The 25,812-nt window shown below is 43.8% G+C and overlaps 1 protein-coding gene across 1 annotated transcript; it reads right to left on the reverse strand.

Moving 5' to 3' along the window:
• Positions 1-25,666, reverse strand: LOC128738548 (WW domain-containing adapter protein with coiled-coil homolog). The gene is made up of 11 exons (XM_053833768.1): positions 25,127-25,666; positions 24,829-24,853; positions 12,449-12,554; positions 11,976-12,155; positions 11,447-11,906; positions 11,176-11,381; positions 10,407-11,076; positions 10,110-10,345; positions 9,867-10,042; positions 9,654-9,781; positions 1-1,391 (listed from the first exon to the last, which is right to left on the reverse strand). The coding sequence occupies exons 1-11, from the start codon at positions 25,168-25,170 to the stop codon at positions 1,310-1,312; spliced, it is 2,313 nt and encodes a 770-aa protein (XP_053689743.1). The 5' UTR covers positions 25,171-25,666; the 3' UTR covers positions 1-1,309.
• Positions 25,667-25,812: the final 146 nt, after the last annotated feature.

Below are 25,812 nucleotides of genomic sequence, written 5' to 3' on the forward strand. Positions count from 1 at the left end.
TTATTTCATAGTACTAAACTTCACTATTCTTCCCTATGACTTATGCTCCGCTCTTGTATGTAGCATGCTTAGTTGTTGCTATCTGTTGCTGTTTAGTTAGCTGTACGATTCAATATAGCATTCTTCTTCGCCAAAGAGATGATCCACAAAATCGATTTGTTTTTTCTTTGTTTTGTTTTCCGCCCGCGTTGGTCGGCCTTGTTTTTTTCTCTTTTCTTTTTGAAGCAGAGTGCCCTTTAATGTATTGAGACTATTGTTATTCCGTTATTTTACTTTCTGCCTTGCTATTGTGTTAATGTCTATCTTAATTTCGCCGGTTTTAGTTTTGTTTTATTTTCATTTTACGCTATTATTTTGCGTTTTGCATATTAGGTATTTCTTTCGAGAAAGGAGAATGAGTGGGATCAGAGTTTTCTGCAAAAGACGGATCAAACGAGTACCAGTGTTTTTTTTGCTTTTCTCTTTGATGTCTCTTCGGTTGGAAACTTTTTCACTGTTTGTATTTAATTGATTTCTTTTTTTTATACGTTGTCTTAGTGATAACTTAAAGGTAATGAAATATACATGAACATTAGACTACTTTTTAGATTTTTTGTTTTATTTTGTTTTCTCTAGAAAGTGCTTTTAATGTAATCAGTTTCCAACTAATGTGTTGCATATTCTCGCGTCTTTTTTTCTTCTGTAATAACTCGCGGAAGAGCGGCTTGCCTCAGCTTTGGGCCCTGCAGATTGCTCACATAGCAGTTCTCCTTCTGCTCTGAAGCAGTCAGTGCAAAGATGTAGAATTGAACTATCAATGTTTCAAATGATTTGATTTTTTTTTTGTTTTTACAAAACGGAAAAACAAACATTTAATCGATAAGTTGTATTCACCGATCGAAAAAAAAAACTTTTTTTTTCATAAATATATGTAATAATAGTAACAGTTTAAAATCATGTTGCTGGTGATTCATACGATTTCTGTTTCATTTCTGTTTACGCACGATGACGGTCTTACTACCATACTGTTTTGTGAAATTGTGTATTTTATCATTAGGGTATATGATCCAGTTTGATTCTTGCACATGTCGACACGAAATTTAAAACAGAATTATTTTCATTAATTCCCGCTAGCTTTATACATTGATGTGTGTTAATTTTGTTTTTTTTTTTTTCATTATGTAGAGCAGTATGTGTAGGACATGCATCCGAATTAGGTAGTGTTAATTAGTCCTGTCTCGATCGTCCTTTGAAAAGAAAGGATGACTGGTTTTCTTTTTTTTGTGAGGATTTTATTTTTTATATAAATTTAACTTTTTATTTAATAGCGCTATAGATCATCAGACGACATAAAAGAGTTTTGCGATTTTAGCTCCTCTAATCTACGAATCTGCTGCCGTAGATACATAATTCTGAAAAAGAGATGGAAAATGTGGTTGTTTAAATCTTGGTAAATAAGGTGTTGAACATAGGGCCATACGTAGACAGAAAACGTCGAAATCATTATTGTTCTACTAAAGAGCACAGTTTGAGTCTTCCTTATTGCTTTCATGTCGACAGAGAGTTGCTTCAATTGATGTAACGAACATGATATCAAAAGCCCCTTCGATGTCAAGGAAAACACATAGTGTTGCTCTGATATTTTCTTGCGGTTGGTTGACTGACTATGATATGCATATTAATGTTCATGTAAAGAAGTTTTTAATCTGATAGCGGATAAGATCTTGATTTAGTGTTGGCATATATTCATATATCCTGCGTTTCCAAAGTAAATCCGCAAGACTCTGCGAACGTTTGTAGCTGCCGCGTAATACTTCAGCTTCCGTAATTTTTTACCTAAACTATCCTGTACCGCAGCAATAAAACCATTGGGGGTTAATGTTGCATCGGCTTCCAAATCCAGTGGTGAGTATGTTAACGGACGTGACTCTTCCAAATCTTTAGCTTTTGCTTCTGCTTCAGTGACCGCACTAAACACTCCCACACTCCGCCCATGTAGCTCGAAGAGGGTGGGTTAAAATTCCATCTAGTAAGTGCATCCGTAAACACGTGCCTGCAACTCGTCCCAAACGGAATTTCCCATAGGTCAATAAGAGGTTACGAGCATTAAAAAAAGCTCTTCGGCACTACTCTAACCATCGCAACCCGTATACGAAACGAGTGTTCGTGTCAGCCAGTAACAGCTACAGAATCTACAATCAATTGCTATTGCTTTACACCTTATACGTGCAGCGTACTCAAAAAAGCTGGAAGCAGAATCCCAAACGGTTCTGGTCATTTGTGAATGGTAAACGGAAAGAGCGACGGCTTTCATCGATAATGTCACATGGGACAAATACAGCGAGCTATGCAGATGGAATCTGCCACTTATTTGCAAATCATTTCTCTAGCCGTCTAGCGTATTCAAGACTGAACCAGTTGCTTCACGAATAATCGACGATGATCTTCGAAATGTACAACAAGGAATACTTGACATGCGAGATATTTCCTTCTCCGAAACAGACGTTTGCTTCTGGCCAGTGTAAAACGGATGGAGGTGGTACCGACCGTTGTAGACTGGCTGAGGTCATATCTGGTTAACCGGCGTCTTTCTGTGAGACTGGGCAGCGCACATTCGAATCAATTTTCTAATCAATCTGGTGTCCCGCAAGGTAGCAATCTTGGCCCTTTGCTGTTGTCACTATTCTTCAGTGAAGTATGCACTGTGTTACCTCGAGGATGCAGACTTTTGTATGCGGATGATTTGAAGATCTTCCTCAGTGTAAAGTCTAATGAAGCTTGTCGTGAGCTTCAAAGGCTTCTCGACAACTTCGTCGACTGGTGCAAAACGAACGAGCTCCTCATCAGTGTGCATAAATGCTCGGTCATCTCTTTCAACCGCAAAAAAAACAACCGATTCAATGGAGCTACACTATCGATGTCGAGTCACTGGATAGAGCCTCAGTTATCAAAGACCTTGGCCTACACCTGGATGAGAAGCTTTCGTTCCATGAGCATTACTCGTACATAATACCGAAGGTCAAAAAAAAAAACTTGGGATTTATCTTTCGAGTCACCAAGGAATTTCGGTATCCATATTGCGTGGAGCCCTCATACAGGTATTTGGTCGTCCAGATCCAGAAACACATACCATCTGCCTACGTATCAAGACCGCTGTCGTTTGTTGCATATGGACACTTTGGAAAGACGACGGAAAATTGAAAGAGACCTCTTCATTAGAAAGGTTTTGGTCGGCGAATTAGTTGTTGCCCAGCGATCCTGGCTCAAATCAACATCAGTGCCATCCCAAGTTTTCTACGAAACAGAGAGTTTCTTCAACTGGAATTTAGATGCACCGAATATGGCCAGAATGAACCCATTCGTGTTGTGTTGTTTCTTTAACAGTGTATACAATTATTTTGATTTCCATGTTTCATGTAGTAAATTCAAAGAACAACTGCTGCTCTCAAGAGCCTTTAATTAAGTTAGTTAGTAGTGTTTTTTTTCCTGTAGACAATAGCGTCAGATGAATTATTGAACAATATAAATATAAATAAATAAAAAAAACTATTGGAGAACTTCGCCAGCAAACAAAACGTCTTGTAGCCATTAAACATAACTGAGTAGTTAAGCTGTAAGCCACTAGAGGGTGAGCCACTCTTGTGGTTATGCATGTAAATAACGCTACCCAACGCTTCTCAGATCGTTGACCGACTGTAACAATGATCGGTCCAAAATAGGCGACGCTCGTAAAGACAACAAACCTCTTTGATATACGTAACGGATCTATTAGTGCATTTGGCAATGTGAAGTCATGAAACAAATGAATTACCTGAGTCCCCTCTAACAGATTTGATACAATATTCGGTTGCGTAAGCCAATGTTCGTCATGATTTAGAAATTTTGGGCCTCTAAACCAGGGAGAAGGGGCGTCAAAACGGCGATTAGGCTTCCATCAGCAGCATTGCACTTTGAAGGTGCCAATGTCCATTCTAGAGTCAGTTCAGATAAACCGCTGCTTCACCGGCAAAGAATGTGATTGTACTATGGTCCCCATTAGATTAGCCTGGAACCTAATACTTTTTACTTTTTTTTAGAGTTCCTAACAAACAACTTGACAGTACTGCCTCGACGATAAGTTCTGTCGACGGCCTAAGCAATAGTCTCATAACCAAGCTGCGATATTCGGTTAAGGCCTGCGCCGGCAACCAGTATGCAAAGCAAGGGGGGAGAGAACTCCTTGCGGACATCCTCTGATCGGGACCGACGTATCTCCCAATGATGCTGAGATTTCTCTGCTTGAATCTAGCTCATTGTAGTGTGGTCGATTCCATTGTGAAAGAGAACCGTAATAATTGAAACGAAAGACGTGTAATCGAATGCTCCTTCAAAATCAAGGAAAGCACAAAGTGCCACCTCCTGATATATGAGTGATTTCTGAGTGAATGAATGAAGAAACGCCACTACACAGTGCGGTGCGGTTTCTATAGATTTGCCGTGTTGGTATATAGGTTGTTGATTTCGAAGCAGCGGAGAGAAAAGAGAAAAAACAATGTAAATCATGCAAATATTTTAAACAGCCAATTGTATTGTATACAGCCAGGAATTTTTCTATTCAACACTTTTCTCTATTCATCACCAAAGGTCCCCAGGAAGCGCAAGGCTCTGTGCGACCGCACGGGTTTGCCGGCCTAAACGCCGACTCCAATCATACAGTTCATGTCGCACCAAGTGGCGAAGACCTCGCGTTGATTTTGGAGTACACTTTAAGATTAGCAACCACCAACTGTTAAACGGTGACGTATGAGCGAAACAATTGCAGAAGGTTATCGCTGACACTCATTCTATGTAGGTAGTTTTGCAATCGTGGTGGTGTGGTTTCTCTTGTCGAAAGCAGCCGACAAATCGGTGTATAAAACGTCTGTTTGAGCTTATTGGGTCATTTTTTTCTTGTGAGGACTCATCACTGCGACCAGCACAGTTGAACTATTGTGATCAGGGATGGAAAAAATCGCCTCTAGAGATCAAGAACATGAGAGCGATCAGATTCTGGTTCATTGACGTACTTGTAAGCGACAAATACTTTGTCGCGATCTGTACAGATTATGACCAACCTCATGTCAGATTAGGTTCATTGATTGATTGCTTTGAGAAACCGATGATGGGTGGTGTGCAGTGCGTGAATCTCAATTCAAACATGAGTAACCTTTTTTCTGGCAGATAGGTGAAATTTAACACTGCGATCGACTGCTACGAGTTGTTAAGAGAACAAAATTTTGTGATTAAAGCTAAAAATATACTGTTTGTCGTGATCTGAACGGATCGTGATCTGTGCGTGTGGCGATAGCTCACAGAATTTATTAAAATCACTGATTTTCCATCCCTGATTGCAGTATTCCCCGGGTGATTGCCGTAACCTGCATTGCATTTCTGTTTGTTATAAGTTTGTTATAATCGCTATTGAATGAGCGATAAGCTAATAAATTTTTATGCGTGCTTGTGTGTATTGACTACCCTTCCTTCAATTCTATATCTCAATATCTTCAAGTACAGTGATTCCTGGCGAGGCAGACCAATACATTTAACTATGAGAGTGATTGTTTGCACCGTCAATAAAGCATAATCGGGATAATAAAGATTTTAGCACGTACGAAGGATAACGTGGGGCCTGAGAATAAACCCATGCTAAAGTCAAATTGACATCAAATGGCCTGACTCTACTAAGATTCGAAACCACGACCATTCGCTAGTCAAAACAGACCTGTTAACCTCGCGGTCTCTGAGAGTGCTCCCGAAACACGCACGTAACATATCACTCGTTCCAGTGTAGTTTTGACCAGCCGCGTCAGTTTGTCCGCAACTTCATTCTCGTGCATTATCTGCCATAGCTGTTCGCGCTCGACTGTATCGTATAAAAGCAAAGCCAGGAGTATACAAACGTCCTTAAGAACTTCACCCTTATTTATAGACAAACTTCGCAGTTCTTCGCAGACTTCGGTTATTCGAGTACAGGAAAACTACGGGACTAGTGTAAAGATCCTATTGACAACTGGCTTGTTAGACCCCGGAGATAACTGGGCGGGCTCGACTGTATAGTATACTGCCCTTAAATCAACGAAAATATGATGATTGGTCACGTTGTACTCCTAAGTCCTTGGGCTTTTGCAGTTCAGTGCCGTTGCTAGTCGTTCAAGCCCATTTTTGCCAGGAGTCGATCCTTACCAGCGGCTCTATTATTCTTCAGTAGATTGATTTTCCGCTGGATCTTTTCGAGATCGAAAGCCCATACGCTCTGTTATCGTTTGTAGGCATTCCTAGGTTAACTTCCGTTCCGTCTTCTATATCGCCGTTGAGATGTTCAACGAAGAACTACCTCTACCCTAGGTTTCCCTCCTCTTCCATACACGTAACAGGTCTCAGTCAGTGTGTATATTTTACGAGATTGGTTCACCTACTCGTAAAATTTGCGCCTCTCATTAGCTCGGAATAGTTTTTCTAGCTCTTCACGATCTCTGTTCTCAGGATCATAATCAGCACATGTCGCGCTCATCGATTCTCGGCACAAATTCGCCCTTGTGGCAATGCTTAGATAATTTTTCCAAGTTTTTTTTTCTCTCCATTAGAAATGGACGTTTAGAACCAACAGGCTATGTGCCTCTTCAGGAATACTGGTACTCCATTAGATCCGGGACTGAAGAACGACTTGAGCATAGTCACGGCCTTCGGCACCCAGCGTTTGACCATATATTGGAACATTGTTAGCTGCTGGACAACGCTTTGTACTTTTTCGGGTTCACAAACATACAGTTCACGCCACACCAAGTTGCAAAAGCCTTGAGTTGATTTTAAAGAATGTGACAGTCATCAAACGAACGGAGATATGAGCAAAACTATTGCAAAACTATACCTCTATACCTGCTCGCGCTCGACTGTATCGAATACTGCTTTGAAATCCACGAAAATATGATGCATGAGCACTTTGTACTTTGTACCTTGTGCGCGACGTTGACCAGCGCAATGCCGCCATAATTACAGCAATCTAGCTGATCGCCCACCTTCTCATAGAACTGGCGCCTTTCATTAGCCCGGAATAGTTGTTCTAGGACTTCACGATCTCTATCCTTCTTTTGGCGCTTTTTTTCTCAACATCGTGGTCAACTCATGTCGCGCTCGACGAAACTTGGCCAAATTCTCTTTCGTGGCAATGCTTAGAAAGTTTTTCCAAGCTCTCTTTTTCTTTGCCACTAGAGAGGGACATTCGAAATAGAGAAACGTTGTCAGCAAGCAGGGCCTCCCAGTTGGCCTCGAGATATGATGCTGGCTTAATAAGCCAGTAGTCGTATGTTCGAATCTCGGCTGAGAGAGGCTGTTAGAGTCAATAGGATCGTAGCAACTGGTTCTGCAATTGTCCTGTACTCCAACAGCTCTAGATTGCTTCTAGATTGGGAAATTTCCTCCCATACCGAAATACTTTATTACCTTCTACCCGATGATGCGGTGAGGGTGGTAAATGCTAAGAAAACTACAAGTCTCTCCAATTGTATCCCACAGGAGAAGCTGTACAGTGCATTGGCAGCAACAACGACGGTGCCGACGGTCTTTACATTTTCACATATAGGTTCACGAGCTTCATGGGCACACGCGCCATCCATCGGTCATAAAATGGCTGCAAAGTCTGTCGTATAAAAAAAAAACAGAAGGTCAAGTTTCGATAACGGAATGTAGCACCTAGGCTTTGCGTTGCTTTGTCAGCAAGCAGGCTGTGTCGCTTCAGGAATATGGAAGGTACTCCATCTAGGAAAGTCTACGGAATACGGAATACGAAAGGCCTAGGATTGATAACGGAAGTCCGGACTCTGCGTTGCTCGTTTACGTCGTTCCAGAACGACTTCGAGTGAAGCTTCAGTTTTCGTATGCATTAAAACGTGTTCCTGCCCGCGGACTCAGGCAAGTACTTATTACCTGGCGGTGTTATATTGCCTAAAATGTCTCCACTTTCCAGCGGCTTCATACCACTGTCATCAGTGTCATCTCCTATGGAATATACTGCACTCGCACGTTGGCAGTGAATGAGGACATGTTGGTGTTTTATTAAAATGCACGAGCATTGCGATTAACGAGGTTAAGTCATCGACTTCTTCCCAATATGAAATACACTCGTACAAACATGGATAAGAATGAAGTTACCTGGGCATGCAATTAGCAAGAGTTATCTAGCTTCCCCCAGATCGCAAAGGGGAGCATTAAGGATCACATCAGTTCCAGTGAGGCTGTACACTCTTCGGGCCTCAGCTTTCCTAACTTCACATTATTATTATTCGATTACAATCAATCCGGTCTCGTCTGAAGTTTTCCTGGGTACACACTGTCAGTGGTTGACACGCAACTCACTTAGATGGCGTCTACCTGCAAGGTCTAACGCAGATAAATACGGTAGTCAACCGTTCTGGCCAAAGAATCCAGAACCTCGTGGTGTACGAATAATTTGTTGACAATCAGTGTCTACCACAAACTGAATCCAATTACTTTCACTCTATTCTGGACCATGCACTGCAACGGGTTAATCGTATTCGTGACTTGGGAGTGAATCTTGGCGAATGGTGCCTTCTCATATGAGCTCACGAAGTAGAGATCCAAGGAACGGGGGTTCTCGTTGGCTACATGGTTAACTAGATGGAGCATTGCAGCACCATAGACATCTTGAACAATGTCTAAGTTTTGACCTCATCGCTGAGGAATCCTATTTAGAAGGGAGGCCCCTTCAACGGATACCACTTTACTTGCTCGGCAACAATCCGTTTAACGATTCTCTGCTAAATATTGCTTCCGCTGGGCGTTCAACCGACTCCTTACTGTGTAGCCAACCCACCATAGTCTACCACGTTTTGGTCGCTTCACAATAGGGACTATTCTGCGAGCCGAGTGACGTGACAGATCAAACTTCATTGCACTGTTATTCGCATTTACTGCGGCGTTATGTGCGTCGAGTCGTATGCCGCAAAAGGTTCGTCTTGAAACTCTCACGGTACTCTTTTTGACTTTACTAATACCGAACGAAACACCAATGTAATAGCAGCAAATAAAAATTTGCTCAGTCACGCCAGTCGGTTCGCAGAACAGGGTCCAATATCTGCATCTTCAAGAATTGTTCGCTGCAGACCTTTTTTCTTTACGGTTCACATCGTTGTCGTGTCTCACTAACGTAACAACGATATACTTCCTTTTGGCAGAGCATGTGATAAGCTCAATCGTCGCACCTTCCCTCTTAAAATGCGTATAAATGCATCCCAATGCAATGTTGGACAGCAAATTCGAACAATCTAACGTCACAAGCGAGTTCGATATCTCACCCGTGAAGTTTGACTTTGAACCTTCAAGGATAGAACGTATCATCCCGATCAGTTTTGCTGGAAAACCAACCATAATCCGCCACAACCCAATTCGCCTAACTGAATCGTAGGTCGTTTTAAAGTCTATAAACAAATGGTCTGTGCGAGAGTTCAATTCTCGGAATTTGTAGAGGGTCCAGATTTCCAAAATGCTTCATCGCCCGTCTGTTTCCTCAGTTCGAGATCAAACTCACAACATCTAGCCTATGATCTCGAAACCGGGATGGAACGATTACTAAATTACTAGTTACTCCGTAACTAAATAGGCTTAGAATTATTCAGTCCCCTTCTAATCTTAATACTCACTTCTGTTCTTGCAGTGTCGCAGTGATTTCCGTTATTCTAACTAAACTCCTAGCACATTTTAAATCTGCCGATACTTTACTGCATTGTAGATCACCTAGAATGTGGGCTTCCTCTGACAGCTTCTGAATCTAAAAAATTACAACAACAAAAATAGTGTAAGAAATTAAAACGGGTTAACGCGATCGATTTTACGCGAGAGAGAGATTGCCCTACCGTTTTCTCCAGTATTTCTGACGGCCATCCCGTGACGTGGGATATCAGATCGGCCCGGAAGTACTTGGCTAAACTGGGTGTCAGGTTCGGTCCCTGAGATCGACCGCACTGAGACGATGTCATTACGCCCTGCAGGCTGCTGACGGCACTTGTCGTGGTCGTGCTGGTGCCTTCCACTGAGGGGGTACGAACGGAAATTGTACGTTAGTAATTGGTACAAACAGAGAACCGAGAGACACTTACTCTTTCGATGATCCGGCAGTGCAAGGTCCATTTCTTGTGTCGGCGTCGGTGGACCGTCGCCACTCAATAGTTGACTACTGTTGCTTCCACCGCTCAGATTTGCCGCCGAATTCGAAGAGTTCAGACTGTTGGACTGATGATTGCTGTGGTTCAGCATACCGCTGCCACCGGACATTGGAGTCGTCGGGTGAGACAGATTAGAAACGTTGTACAACGGTGAATTCAGTGCGTGTTCTCTGCCAAATTAAAAATAAATATTACTATGTGCGTTACACATTACAACCAAGGGGAATTTACCTCAAACTGTTGGGACCTATATTGCTGTCTAGTGACGATCCGACGGCAGTACCATTCGGGTTCTGCTGCCTGGATTGCATCATTAGCGCATTGTTGATAGTCTGTAGAGCTTTCTGGGGATTTAGCTCATTGTGTTCTATCGTCTTGTTACCAGTAATCTGCGATAGAATTTTCGGCAGGCCGGCTAGAGACGACGAAACGTTCGAACCGGAACCGGGTGCTGTGGACGTATGTGGAGATTGCCCATGTTGTTGCTGTGACGATTGCAAGTGTTGAATTTGTGGTCCTGGCGGACCAGGAGTATTCGAGCTAAGCATCATGTCGCCACCAGAGCCAAGCATATGCTGCTGCTGCTGCTGTGGTTGCTGCTGCTGGAGTACGGATGGAGATGAGGTGGAAACCGACGTTGTATAGGCGGACGAGGTTTGCGATTGGGACTGATGTTGCGTGTGAACCGGAATGGCAATACCACTCTGCGTTGCCATTGGATTTGACAGCAACCGGGGCAATTGATTCGCCATCAGTCCGGCTCCCGGAGCGCCATCAGTGCTGGTTGTGCCGGCATTGTTTACAGCATGGCCTTGTTGATTAGTGGGGGTGCTCGAGTGCGAATAGTTGGCTTCCGAGGTCGGTGTTGAATCACCGGGACTGATGTCCATATCTTGATTATCTGAAAAAATGTTAATAGTCAAAAGAATTGAAGCATTTATTGAAATGAATCAAACTGGACGGCTCATATGTCTGACGTTAAATAAAATATAATACACACCTTCATGTCGTCTTCGATGTGATTCCACTCCGGACCACCGTACCCTCGACATTACTACTTTACTGCTGGAATGCTTGCCATATGCCGCTGAACGGCTGCTAGCAGACGAAGAATACCGATCGTCCCGATCGCGCTCGTTACGTTCCCGTTCCCTCTCTCGGTCTTTGTCTCGGTACTCACGATGCTGGTCCTTAGACATCATTCTACTGCAAAAATTAAAAGCGATTTTGATCACAACCTTCCTTTCCCAACAAATGATCACCCGACTTACCTCTCCTTCTCAACCCATTCTCTGGGTTTTTCCCACTGGGACACCTCAGTTTTACAATTATAGTAATACTTTTTGCCGGACGAGCTTACATGTTCACTCCAATCGCCGACGCGATTTACTCGGTCGCCCCCAACTCCACCGCTACCCCCACCGCCACCGCTTACACCCACACCGCCACCCCCACTGCTGCCACCAACTCCGCCACCTCCGCTACTGCCTCCACCACTCCCAATACCTCCACGATCGCGATCACGATCACGCAGACGATCGCGATCCCGCTCCCGCTCGCGTTCCCGTTCACTTCTTTCCCGCTCACGGTCCCGTTCCCGATCGTCCGAGTTCGAGCTAGATCCACCGCGCTTCTCGGACACAGACAGCTTCAACCGTCGGTCATGATTCGACCGGTGATCCGTATCCCGATCGCTGCGACTACGCTTATCCTTCGGGGATCGTAGCGAATCTGCGTGTGAGGAAACACATTCAATTAATTTTCTAAAATATAATTTGCGGTATCGAACTAAAATGGTACCTGAATATTTATCCTTTTTATAATCTCGATCACGATCCTTGTCACGCATTTTGCTCATTCCGTACTGATACCGGTCGCCACCGCCGCGGTCCCTATCCCTGTCACGGTCGCGGTCCCGGTCGCGCTCTCGATCGCGATCTCTCGGCGAATCCAGGTCAGGGGATATTGATTTGTAATTTCCTTCAAACAAACAAAACAAAGAGCGTAATATTAATTTATAAGCTCCTGAATATAGAATTGCATTTAGGAGTGAGAGCAATCAACAGGACACTTGCTGGAAGCAGCTTAGGAAGAGTGTAATGACGAACTTCCAAAGAGATTCTCCAATATCCGTGGTACGTGTAACTGATGTTGTTTGCCAATCAATTCCCTTTTGGCCCTTCGTTAAGTTTGTATAGTTCCCTTTGTCAAGATATGTCCATTGCTTTGAACGGTTGTGTTCGGTGTATAGAATTGCATCGTCGAGTACGTACCATTGTTCATCGAACTTCCTGCCGGCGAGTCCCGATCGCGTCCATAGCCGCCCGATCGGCTAGCCTCTCGCTCATAATCCCTCTTGGATGAAGTATATTTTGAATTCTGGAAAGCGAAAAGAAAGAAGAATTGTAGATTAGTGCTCATCTTCGAACTCCGCATTGAATTTTTTCGCTGTGTATTTTTGCATTTGTAAGCTACTGAAGAAACCTGTTTCCCCGCTCGAGCAAGAAAACTGGACCAGTTTAACAAAACCTGAGAATGTTCGTTAATTGATGTGAAACCGAGCTGAAACTTGATATCCACTGGGTAGGGTGAGTATTTATCAGAATTTATGACCAGCTATGGAACAAAACTTACAACTCAAAATTATGTATAACAAAACGTACAAGGACTTAGAACCGAAAATAATGATTATTGGTTTACCCCTGTCCCGATTCTGGATTAAAATATCCCTCCATCCTTCTAGCGGGGTAGTTCACGAGCCATCCAGCACGTTGGACTACTCTATTTCCGATACCGGTGGGGTTCTTGAAGAAAACGGATTTTACTGTGCAACGTTGAATCTCCTTACTCGTATTATTGTCGACGGTGACCAGAGATCTCCATCGCCATCAATAATCACTGTCCGTGAGAGCAAACGTTTTCTCTGGAGCATCTTCCTACCATATATTTGGTTTTCGACGCATTGATTTGTAATCCATTCCTGCCAACCTTCGTTTTAAGTGTGGTGTAGATTGCCTCTGTCATCCCAAGGTTTCTAGTAATCACGTCGAAGTCGTCCGCGAAGGCTAGGAGATAAGGAGTTGGCTACTTTTGCTGAACATCGTTTCGTTTCGATGCCCGCTCATCGGACCATACCTGCAATGGCGATATTGAATAAAATACAGGACAGTCCATTCCCTTGCCGCAACCATCTTCTTCTTCTTCAGTATAGAGCCGCAGTGGCTCGTGCTGTTCCAAGCACTCGTCTCCATTCAACTCGGTCTTGGGCCACTCGTCGCCAATTTCCTAGTCGTCTTAGAAGTCGCAAATCGCTTTCGACCTGGTCGAGCAATCGTACACGTTGGGCCCCCCCGTTCCTGGTGCCGGTGGGGTTGTTGAAGAGGACTATTTTCGTCGCACTGTCGTCTGGCATCCTTACGGCGTGTCCGGCCCACCGTAGCCTGCTAACTTTCGCTAGATGTACGATGGGAGTGTCCCCAGGTAGTGCCTGTAGCTCGTGACTCATACGCCTCCGCCACTCTCCGCTTTCAATTTGTACTCCGCCAAATATCGTCCGCAGTACTTTCCGCTCGAACACGGCAAGGGCGCGTATGCCCTCCGTAAGCAGCGTCACGCCTTCAAGTCCATAAAGAACTAACGGTCTAATAAGGGTTTTGTCCATTGTTAGCTTTGCTTCCTAGCGGTGTACGCTTCCTGACCATAGCGTTTTACGAAGGGCACAGTAGGCCCGATTTCCCGCTTGGATGCGCCGCTGTCTCTCCTTACTAGTGGTGTTGTCCGCGGTCACCAGCGATGCCAAATACACAAACTCCTCTATCTCTTCTAGTTCGTCGCCGGCAACGGTTACCGTCCGTGGGAGACGCGTGTTTGTTTCCTTTGAGCCTCTTCCTTTCATGTATTTGGTCTTCGACGCATTTATTTTTAGCCCAATTCCCCTAGAATCTAGCTTTCAGTCTGACGTAGACTGCCTCCGCCGTCGCAAAGTTCCTGACTATGATATCAAAGTCATCTGCAAAGCCTAGAAGTTGGCTTCCCTTGGTAAAGATCGTGCATCTCATTTCGATGCCCGCTCGTCGGATCACCCCCTCAAGAGCGATGTTGAACAACATGGAGGATAAACCGTCACCTTGTGCCGCGTCTCGAAGGGACTCGACAGTGTCCCAGAGATGCGTACGAAACACATCACACGATCCAATGTAGCTCTGATCAGTCGCATCAGTTTGTCCGGAAAACCGTATTCGTGCATTATCTGCCATAGCTTGTCTCGATCGACTGTATCGTTTGCTGCTTTGAAATCAATAAAGATGTGATGCGCGGGCCCCCATGAAACCCGCCTGATAATTCCCTACGACACCTTGTGCTATCGGTGAAAACCGGCGTAACAGGATCTGGGAGAGTGCGTTGTAGGCGGCGTTTTCCAACGTTATACCGCGATAGTTGCAGCAGTCTAGTCGATCACCCTTTGAGTAAATAAGACAAACCACTCCTCCATCCATTCCTCCGGCCAGGCTTGGCATACACTTTTCGCTTCGATTTTGCTCTTTTGATTACTGCATCTCAACCAAGCAAAATTTGAAAAAGAGATGTATCGGGCGTTTGTAGAATTTGTTATTATCTATAATATTGCTGAAGTGAGCATTGCTGTGCATTTTGTATTTATGGCGCTATAAGGCTGCTACCCTCTTGGTAGCAAAAAGAGCGCTCTTTTTGCTACCAACGGCATTGCCGCCCTGCAGCGCCGTAAATACTAAAGATAAAACTTAACTTTCTTCAGTAATATTATAGATAATTACAAGCTCTACAAATGCCCCATACACCACTTTTTCAAATTCTGCTTGGCTGAGGAGCAGTAATCAAAAGAGCAAAATCAAAGCGAAATGTGTATGCCAAGCCTGCCTCCGGTAGCTTTTCCTCATCCCAGATCTTCGAAATAACCCAGTGTAGAGCCTTTGCTAGCATTTCTCCGCCATGTTTATTAAGCTCTGCCGGTAGGCAGTCCTTCCTAGCGGTTTTATTGGTCTTCAGCAGCCAGATTTCTTGTTTGACTTCTTGGAGATCAGGTGCTAGGACATTACTATCTTCCATGGGCGCTCTTAGGTTAATTTCCGTTCTGCCTCCTTCTGCGACTTCGCCATTGAGGAGTTTAACAAAGAACTGCTTCCATCCGTCGACCACCTCGCGCTCGTTTGTCGTCCCTACACATGTCAGGTTTCGGTGTGTAACCCTTCCGAGTTTGGTTCACCTTCTCATAAAACTTACGCGTGTCATTTGCCCGAAAAAGTACCTTTAATTCTTCACGATCTCTGTCTTCTTTTGGCGCTTTTTCCTCCTTAGGATCGTGGTCAACTGGTTCCTAGCCCGTCGGTATTTGGTCAGGCTCTCTCTAGTGGCAATACTTAGATAATTTTTCCAAGCGGTTTTTCCCCTCCACCGGCATCCCACCATTTTGTGTACTCCGAGGCTCAATACCTAGTGCCGAGCGTATTCTGTCCCAACCGTCTTCGAGGTTTGAAGCACCTAACTTCTCGGAAGAAGGCAGTGCCTCGTTCAGTACTTGCGCGTAGTTCTCGGCAGCTTGCGGGGTCTAGCTACCTGATGTTCAGCCGAGGAGGCCGGCTTTGACGTGTTCGGTATACGGTGGACAGATTTGAGCGCACATGTACTGCTACTAGGTAATGGTCAGAATCAATATCTGCACCCCGTCGGGAGCGTACGTTCGTGATGTTAGAGAAAAACCGGCCCTCTATGCGAACGTGATCAACTTGGTTCATTGTACGTTGGTCAAGTGATCTCCAGGTGATAAAGCCAGGTGGATATCCACCAGACCTCGGGAAGCTGCGAAGTTTATACATCGCTTGCCGTTATCGTTCGTGTCGGTGTGCAGGCTATGAGGTCCTACTACCGGTCTATACATTTCTTCCCTACCGAGCTGGGCGTTCATATTCCCGATGACGATCTTGATCCCGTGACGAGCAGCTGTTGCACGTTGCCTGCAGCCTCGCGTAGAACGCTTCTTTCTCATCGTCGGGTCTACCTTCGTGCGGGTAGTGCACGTTAATAATGCTATAATTGAAGAAACGGCCCTTTATCCTCAATACACACATGCCGCAACCCTCTGCGGGATTCGAAAGGACTCGAGAGTGTCCACGAAACGCGCACGTAGCACATAACTCGCTCTAGGGTAGTTTTGATCAGCTGCGTCAGTTTGTCTGGAAAACCGTACTGTATCGTACTCGTACTCCTACTGTACTCGACTGTATCATATGCTGTCCTGAAATCCATAAAAACATGATGCGCGGGCACGTTATACATATTTCCGACATTTCTGGAGGAGTTGTTGGAGAGTAAAAATCCGTAATAGCAGTAAATAGAGTAAAATGATCCGTAATAGCAAGGACCCGCATAAAGTCCGCCTGGTACTGCCCTTCGAATTCTCTTGCTACTGGGGATAGACAACGTAACAAAGTCTGGAAGAGTACGGTGTAATTACAGCAATCTGCCCTTCTTCTGGCGCTTCTTCCTTCTCAGGATCGTGGTCAACTCATTCCGCGCTCGTTGATACTTGGCCAAATGTTGGCATTTCTCGTCAAATCAATCATTTCGTGTGCTCAAGGTTTCTTTGCCTAGCACCGCGGTTGAGGCCTCATTGAAGGCCGAAAATGGAGTATCCTGCACCATCCGCCATCGGAGGTCGAAGCGTTTAGCTTCACAGAGGAAGCCAGAACGTCACCCAGTACGTGCGCGTAGCTCTCGGCAACACCCGGGTTGTTTAGTTGCCGAATGTTTAACCGTGAAAGGTGACTTTGTCGCGAAGTATAAACCGTCGATAGTTTTGAGCGCATATGTACTGCTACCAGGTAATAGCATAGCCTTGTGCTTAAACATTTTTATAAGATTTGACCCTTCTTTACAGAGTATGTACCTACAGGTTAATTACGGGGCTAGTGCAGCGATGACTATATCAAGCAAGCCTAACCGCCTAACCGAGATTCGAAAATACGACAACTGGCATCGTACCTTGAGTCGAGGCTAACCGGACGATGAGAATATGGTCGATTTGGTTCAAGGTTCGTGGCTTTGTGGAAATCCTTGCGCGGGAAAAAGGTGCTTCCGATCACCAGGCCTCGGGAAGCGGCGAAGTTTATACATCGTTGGCCGTTATCGTTCTTGTCGGTGTGCAGGATATGGGGTCCGATCACCAGTCTATGTATTTCCCTGCTGACCTGGGCGTTCATGAAATTGAATAAACGGTGATATTGACTGCTGTGAAAAAAGGGATTGGTAGAAACCCTCGTAAGTAAACGCCGTTGATCTTATTGACCTCTGTTGCGCTTGAAAATTCAATGCGGACAACAGTCTGTTCTCATCAACTTCTCCATTAATTAGTTTAGCTACAAAGGTTGCTTGTTGAATCTATATGTAAAGCTATCAAAGTTCAATAACCGACGTCAACAATTGATAGTGTCAAATTTGTGTAGTCGTTCCATGTTAGATTCTTGACAGTGAGGCGAATAATTCGATTTAAACATGTTAGACATAAGCGATTGACCCAGATCAGCTGAAATTGCACAAAGGACTATCACAGAATGGTGCTTGGCAGTAGCATATCATTCTCAGTGTGCATTTTCTGGTGATCTAATTCTTTGTGATGATCAATAGCAAAGCTGGTCACATCCAAGAAAGGTCAATTTGGGGGGGAAAGGAAGGTTGCTGCTGCTATAGACCGAGGAATCCTCTGTATCATCCGCAAGTGTCACGGAAAGGAGTCGTGGTCGATTTGAGAATTTAAAACATCGGATTTAAACAATACCCTAGCAATATTTCGTCGTATAGCCAAAGAGTCGAGGCTTTGGCAGAAATGTACACCACATGTTCTTTAAAAGCTAATTTTGGATCGAGTAGAATCCCCAATATCATAGTCTGTGTTATTTCTGATAACGGCGAAGAGAAAATCATCAGCATACAATGATTTCATACATTTTAAATTAAAATTGATATCGTTCAAATAAAGGAGGGTATATATACGGGCCCAAATGACTGCCTTGGGGAACACCAGACGTGACGACGAATGACGAAGAGATAATGCTACCGACTTTGACGGACGCTTCATGTTTAGTGAGGTATTATTTAAACCAACAAAGCATATAACCGGCCGCTTACTTCCAGTCGTTGAAGTTTGGCAACTGCTATCTGATGATTTATTTATTAAAAGTTGCTGATAAATCGGTGTTGACTGCGTCAACTTGAAGATATTTCTGCAACGAGTGAGATATAAAGAATGTGCATGACACCAAATTAGTACATGTTGATCGCTTGGGTATAAAACCGTGTTGAGTGTCGTATAGCCGGAAAAATTGAAGGATTGGAACTCAAAAACTATAAGGCCGAAAATCTTCCCGCCTGCGCAAAGCGACACGATCCCTCGATAATTAGATACGTTCTGCTTTAAACCTTATTTATGAATCGGAAATACGTACGACGTCTTTCACATGGTAGGGAAAACACCCGAAAGCAAGGACACATTGAAAATTTTTGCTGACGGGCTGCATAAAGTAGTTTAGTTTATTATTATTAATCAACGGGCTCGATTTGGCCCCAATGATTGTCAGGTTAACATAAAAATAGTCAAGTCGAATTAAGTGAGTAAAATGCCATCAAACGCATACGAACAAATCTTAAAATAACTGTATCTTCTTCGAGGTTTACCTCTACCGAAAAAAGCGAGTGAATCTGCCCTGTAGTATCCGTCGTGGCAGATGGAAGTCGAATAACGACGATACTTGATTAAAGGCCCGCTGTAGATCGCCGATAGCGCCGTTCATACTCGTGGTTGAACATTTATGTTAATCTGTCCCAGCAGCGCGGGGCAGTCAATTCTCCCTTGTAAGCTATCCGCGATAAACAGTGCTCTGGAGCTAGCCCGACGAACACGGAGAGGTTCTAGATCGATCAGGTGACAGTGGCTTTCATAGCTGGGAAGACGGAACGGGTTTCTCCATGGCGATTTTCGCAAAGCGAATCTAAGAAATCGACGCTGAACGGACTCGATTCTTTCAGCGCTGTTGTTGTAGTTAGGATTCCAAACAGACGAACAGTATTCCAGAACTGACCGCACCAGCGAACAGTATAGCGATTTGAGGCAGTATATGTCAGAAAAATTTTTCGCGATTCTGAAGATAATGCCTAAGGACCTTGAGGCTTTAGCGACAGCATACGAGTTATGATGCTTGTACGTTAACTGCGAATCTAAGATAACGCCCAAGTCTTTAATATGCGAAACACGATCAGTTACTGTGCCCTCGAGCGTACAACGAAATAGGATCGGATCTTTCTTACGGGAAAATGTGATTGCTGAGCGCTTCTCCGGGTTCACTATCATACAGTTCACGTCGCACCAATTGGCAAAGGGCTCGAGTTGATTTTGAAGAAAGCGACAGTCGTCAGTCGAGCGGATCCGGATGTACTTTTTAAGATCATCTGCGTACGAGACTCGTGGGCCCTTAATGACCAAATTAACGTCGTTGAAATAAAGCAGAAAAATCAGAGGACCTAGATGGCTTCCTTGAGGTATACCTGATGAGGCCGGATAGCTATCGGATCAAAAATTTCCAACGGCAACCACCGGCTGTCGATCGGTGAGATACGAGCGAAACCATTGCAAAAGGTTACCGCTAACACCCAGTCTATGTAGTTTTGCAATTGTGATGGCATGGTTTATCTTGTCAAAGGCTGCCGACAGGTCGGTGTACAAAACATCTGTTTGAGCTCGTTGTGCCATACCTTCCGTTATGTATGATGCATGTAAGACACAGCAGATTAGTAGTGGAACGCTTGAACGTGAAGCCGTGTTGATCAGCACTTAGATATTGCTTACAGTGGGAAAGCAGATGTTCCATGACCACCAGCTCGAATAGTTTCGAGACTGCGCTCAACGATGTGATGCCTCGATAGTTGTCTACACCTCGTTTACTTCCTTTTTTGTGTACAGGGAACAAATGTGCAAATTTCCAACATGACGGGAAAATCACACTGGAAATGGACATTTGAAATAAACGCAGCAACGGTGTCAGCAAGCAGTCTATGTGTCTCTTCAGGAATACGAAAGGTACTTCATCGGGTCCAGGATTGAAGGACAACTTGAACATGGTCACAGCCTTCGAAATCATCTCGACATTGATGTCGATGGCACTCAGCGTTTGACCATATATTGAAACGTTGTTGGCTGCTAGGGCAACACGGTCCGCGCTCAATACCTCATTGGTGAAAACACTTGCAAACTTCTTGGAAAAGAAACGGCATCTATCCTGAGGAGTGGCAGCAACTTCCCCGTTGTATTCCATTAATGATGGGAGCCCGGAGTTTTTGCGTCGCTCGTTTACGTAATTCCAGAAAGACTTCGGTTGTTCTCGTTGACGACATGATTAATTTGATGAAGCATTGCAGCACTATAGTTGTCAAGAAGATTAATTGCACCGGCATGGATCGTAGAGTTTTCAGAATCAGGGTAGAGGAAACCGCTATGGGCAGGTTTCCACGAGATATCTGGCAAATTGAAGTCGCCCAAAATAACTATCTCATCGAGCGGCGTAGCGTCCCTCATAACTGAGTAAACTGACTGGCAGTGAGCGTCAATTAGATTGTTGTCCCGGACATGATCAGGTGGGATGCATAAGGCACACAAAAAGAGGAAGCGATCACTCAGCTTGATGGCCGTCCAAACCTGTTCTACGCAGTACCATGAGTCCTTCTCAATTACTATTGCTTTCAATCCACGTCGAACAGCTATCAGAACACTACCGCCAGTGGATTTGCGGTTGTTGTTAGGGTTCCGATCACAACGGAAAACTTCGTAATCGGATCCAAAGACTTGCCTGGAAATCGTCTGAGTTAAGCCACGTTTCGAAAATGACAATGATATCACAGCAGCAATCCGATACGACTAGTCGGTAGTCTTCAATATCGGAATTCATTCCACCGGCGTTTTGATAGAAGACTAGGACATCTTACTTACGAATTGGGGTCGGAGTACCATTTTCCTCGATAATTACGAATGTGTCGGAATAATGCTGCCCATTAGCGGAGCTGGAGGAGCCCCCACCACCGTCGTTAGGCTGCGTTATCCTCGCGTCCGTAGAAGGCCGGGCCGAGACGAAGCTGTCTACGCTGACATAAACGTTGCCCGCAGTGCTGTGAATTGGATTGACATCAGACAGCGAATGAACTGATTCTCGAGTATACTTGCCACAGGAAGTAAGTTGAAAGACTCCTGATCCACATCTAGCCACAGCATGCAAAACTTGCTGACTGCTAAGTGTCTTATGGGAGAAAACTGCACCTAACTGTGCACGAAATAGTTTACATATGTCCGAAGCAGTGGACACTTCGGCATCACCGAGTTCATTCTGATTCATTTCTGATTCAGACATTGTTGCATACGGTTTTGATACGAGCGAAACAGTTTCTTGTTCTGCCGCTTACGAACCTTAATGAAGATCGATTGACAATTTGCGATCTGAATGCGCGCGTGGTCTACTTTCATCTACATCTTTAAATCGTCCACACATGCTGACTTGCGACCCGAGTTAGGCATAAGCACGAGGTTGTTGAAATAGAGAACAAATAGTAACGAACCCGAGTTACTACTCTGTGGTATTCCGGATGAATGCTGCGTACCGCTATTGAACATGTGGGTCATAAATGACATTTTTCTTCACGCTGGAAGAACGATTATTTATAAATCAAATAGATTAGTTTTTCTTAAGCGTCGATACAGCAACAGTATTGCATTAGAGTTTTGTTTGCGGCATGAAATACAATTTCACGAGTCGAGCTTCGCCGACAATGAAGTGACTCAAAGGATTTTGCCTATCATGGAACACATTTCACGGCAACGGATATTTTTGCTCCCGTCTATGTCCAACGTTTCTCAGTCGTTGCTTAGCCATGGTAGCTGATTCTGAACAAGCGCAGTTCGTACGATTGCGAGGCCAGATTTCGGTCAGTACGATTATCTCGTACTGACTGTCAACATATGCAAGCATATAGTCAAGGACCTTTGCATCCATACCACCTACATGTCGGTAGTAACCGTAAATGGAGCTCTGAGATGTGGTTGAACTACTGGATGGATGGTAGAAGACAGAAAGCAGAGTTGGCATCACCAGTGAGGACAATAATCAGCGATCGGTGAGTTTTGAGTTACGTACTCACCAACAATTTGATCAAATATTTTTTTTTGTGCGAGTTGATGGGCGTTTTGCCGATTGGTTCTCGGCCCGACTCGCAAGTTAACCATGCAAAATAAGCCGGCTGAACTAACCTGAGTGGGTCAATTAAACGCCGTTCCTCGGATCAAGAGGACTTAAGACGCCTGAAATAGGCTGGAGATTTATGTCGTATGATCTTCAAGAAACAAACTGGCACTAGGAATAGACGGACTAGAAGGCTCGACCAGGTTGAAGCCGACATGTATGTGTGTCGAGACGCTTAACGGATTACCGAGCGAGTAGCCCAGGACCGAGTACAGTAGAGACAAGTATCAAGAGCATGAAACACCCAGGCTCTATGTCACTAGAAGCAAGAAGTAACTTCGTCAGTTTGTTCAATATCGTTGTCTTCGATTTTTCTTCCGAAGAATACTTTGAAGAGACACTCCACCCTTTTAAGAAGGCCTTTAGCAATTGCTTTTCAGATTTACAGAGCTTCCATAGTTCGTAGAATTAAGGTGAGTCTTCATTCCAGTCTGTTAGATTTTCATGTGACACGGCAAATGCTAGGAACAAGTGGTGCTTTCTTGAACTATTCAGCTTTGTTTTCAAGCACTTGATCTTACTGAATTGACTGTCTTTTATTTCTTGATCAAATTTCTATAGAAATGTTAAATATGGCCGGAAGGGATCACCGGCAACTTCGATTTCAACATAATTAGCCAAGGTGGTGTTTCTCTTCAGCATAAAAAGGGAATAACGAATACTGATCATAGCAATCAGTGATTTGCGTGGAGTGTAAAAATGGAAAAGCGTCAGAAAACGATAATCATTCTGTTCAAATGAAATATAGTCCTATATTTCAAATAGAATATGTAACTTTTGAAAAACAGTCGGTAAGAATTCTCATTTTTTGTTACTCCGGGCTTAACTTCTAATGGTAACTGGCAGGGTTGAAAAGCTACTTACTAAATATCGCATTTTTTAAATGACTGCATGACATATGTCGACCAACATTTGAAAGGGGCGGATAAGCCAACTGTCAAACAGAACGAGTGAGAGTTCATTTTCCTATGCTGCTCCAGCAAAAAATAACTCTCGCTCGGTCTGTTTGACAGTTGGCTTATCCGCCCCTTTCAAATGTTGGTCGACATATGTTATGGGCAAAATAACAAACTAGAGCTAACTGAAAAATGTGTACTACGCTTTCCTTATAGATAGTTTAAACTTAGCAGCAATATGAGAAACAATATTACAGAATTCTAAAAACTAATTCATTGATTAATAATGATTTACGATTCATTTGAATACTTTAGTCGCTATGCAATGCGATCATGAACTGCTACCGGTACAAGTCAGATGTAAGAACGACTCCGATCGATAAATAAGTCTATTGTTGGAAATATTTTTAGTGGTTCGGAAAAATATTGATTAACAAACTTTCTAAGCAGAAGTGTTTGATTCTACGCAACAATAATTAAATACCTAGTAAAAAGCTGAGAGTCAGAGATTGTGGAAATGATTAGATTAGTTAGTTATTGAATGTCTAATTTTCTTCTAGTGTTCGCTAAAACTTCTTTTATTCACTCTGCGACCATTATTAATGAATTGTCGGTATTTTGGAAAACTGACTAAATAGGCTACACTAACAACTTTTTGCCGTTCTGATATGAAATTACTGTGATCATTAAATTATTTTTTATTCATAACACCACTATTTTAAAATGCATCTTTTAAACGAAACTCGCACAATTTGCTTCCGAAAATTTCTTCCTAATATCGAAACCAATCCGACCAATATGTACCATCTACCTTTGGTCTTCTTGCAACTTTCTGCATCCAGCTGAGGTATCTACTAACTGTAAATAGTTTCGCACTGTGCAACGAAAGCAGAGCTAGGAAAAGAGCGAGCACAAATCAACATGGAGCAGAAAACAAATTGAAATAACACGATCGTAATCGTAGCGAACGGCAGCAAATAAAAAATACAGAAACAAGGTGAATGAAGTATTCGATTGCCATTCGAACTGAAATCCTATCCAGAGGATCCAAACAACGCATGTAGGTACCGACTACGGTCGGCAATCTTTTTGCGAAACCATTCACCAATTGCACTTGATAAAAAGATGGGAGTGCGCCCGCGGAGGGGGTGGGACTATAAGATGCAGACAAGGCACGGGAGGCAAAATGTCGGCGAAAACTACATTAGCCAACTCCAAGTAGCTAGCTTTTCTAATCTAAAACTTGGAATCGTTCTATTTCTTGCAATAAATCGTCACTTATAGCGAGAAAAGAGTTTGGAATGCGATTAATGTTTAGCATGCCGATGCTGATTTTCGTACAGAAGGGGAAAAAGCCAAAACAAGTTGCAGAAAAATCGATTGATTTAACCCGGGGTGTTTGCAAAATGCAAATAATTTTATGCAACCCATAGTTATTATAATTACCTGATACTGATGGGACTGGTGGTATCTGTAAGAAAAACGAGAAAGAAGGCAAAATTATTTTTCTGCTTTCAGAAAATTAGCTTGTCTAGTGAGCGAAAACTGAGGCAAGTTTCACCATGACAGAAGAAAAATGAAGGCAAAAAGGTTTTGCTTTCGCCCCATTCTCCTCCGTATTGTCGATGTCAAACTTGCCGTCTTGTTTCATTGATTACTCTGCGGAAAGCGACTCCGAAACGGGTTGGACCGATTCCGGAGGTTGCTGACCGCAGATGGCAAATGAAAAAGAACGAATTTTTACCCATCATTCAGTAAACGCTGCGGTTTCCTGGCATGCATTACCATTTAATGCACACTGTGAAAGTTTCCGTTTCTTTTCAGTCGAGTCCGGTTTTGTAGTGCCCCGTATCGTAATTCGGGGACCGAAATCTTTAGGGAAAGCCCGAATTTTCGTGCTCCGGGGGAATTAGTTTCCCCTCGGCACTTTTCTACTCCACCTTATCAATGAAATGAGCAGAAATAAGGAAGCAGAAAAATGGTACAACATAAATTGCAGCAGTTCCTCTTCTTTTCTCCTCGCACTGCTAGTTAGTGCGAAGATGTCGAGTACTGTGAAGGAGACTCGAGGAAAGGCTGCGGCTGAACAGGAAAATTTTCTAGCTTTGCTTAATCGGGTTTTTAGCAGTGCTTTGCTTAGTTCCGGATGTCCGGGTTAATATATTAACGAATTTGATTCTTGAATGCCAAACTAAGGTCGGTTTGGCAGCTTTAAACTTTCGGATTTGTTACACGCACAGTCAACCTCAAAAATATCTTTCTATTTGGTACACTCTTCACTTATTTGCTACGCCGCCATCACTGCGATATGTGAATACGCGAAGAACATCAAACTCGCTCGGTTCGTCGATCGTAGCAACTCGCTCCTTTTTTCCCTCTCCCACGATACGTTGCTAGCACGGTGGCGTGAAAGAGAAAAGCTGCTAGTCC

Source organism: Sabethes cyaneus, chromosome 2, assembly GCF_943734655.1.
Source record: "Sabethes cyaneus chromosome 2, idSabCyanKW18_F2, whole genome shotgun sequence".
In the NCBI taxonomy this organism is placed as follows: domain Eukaryota; kingdom Metazoa; phylum Arthropoda; class Insecta; order Diptera; family Culicidae; genus Sabethes; species Sabethes cyaneus.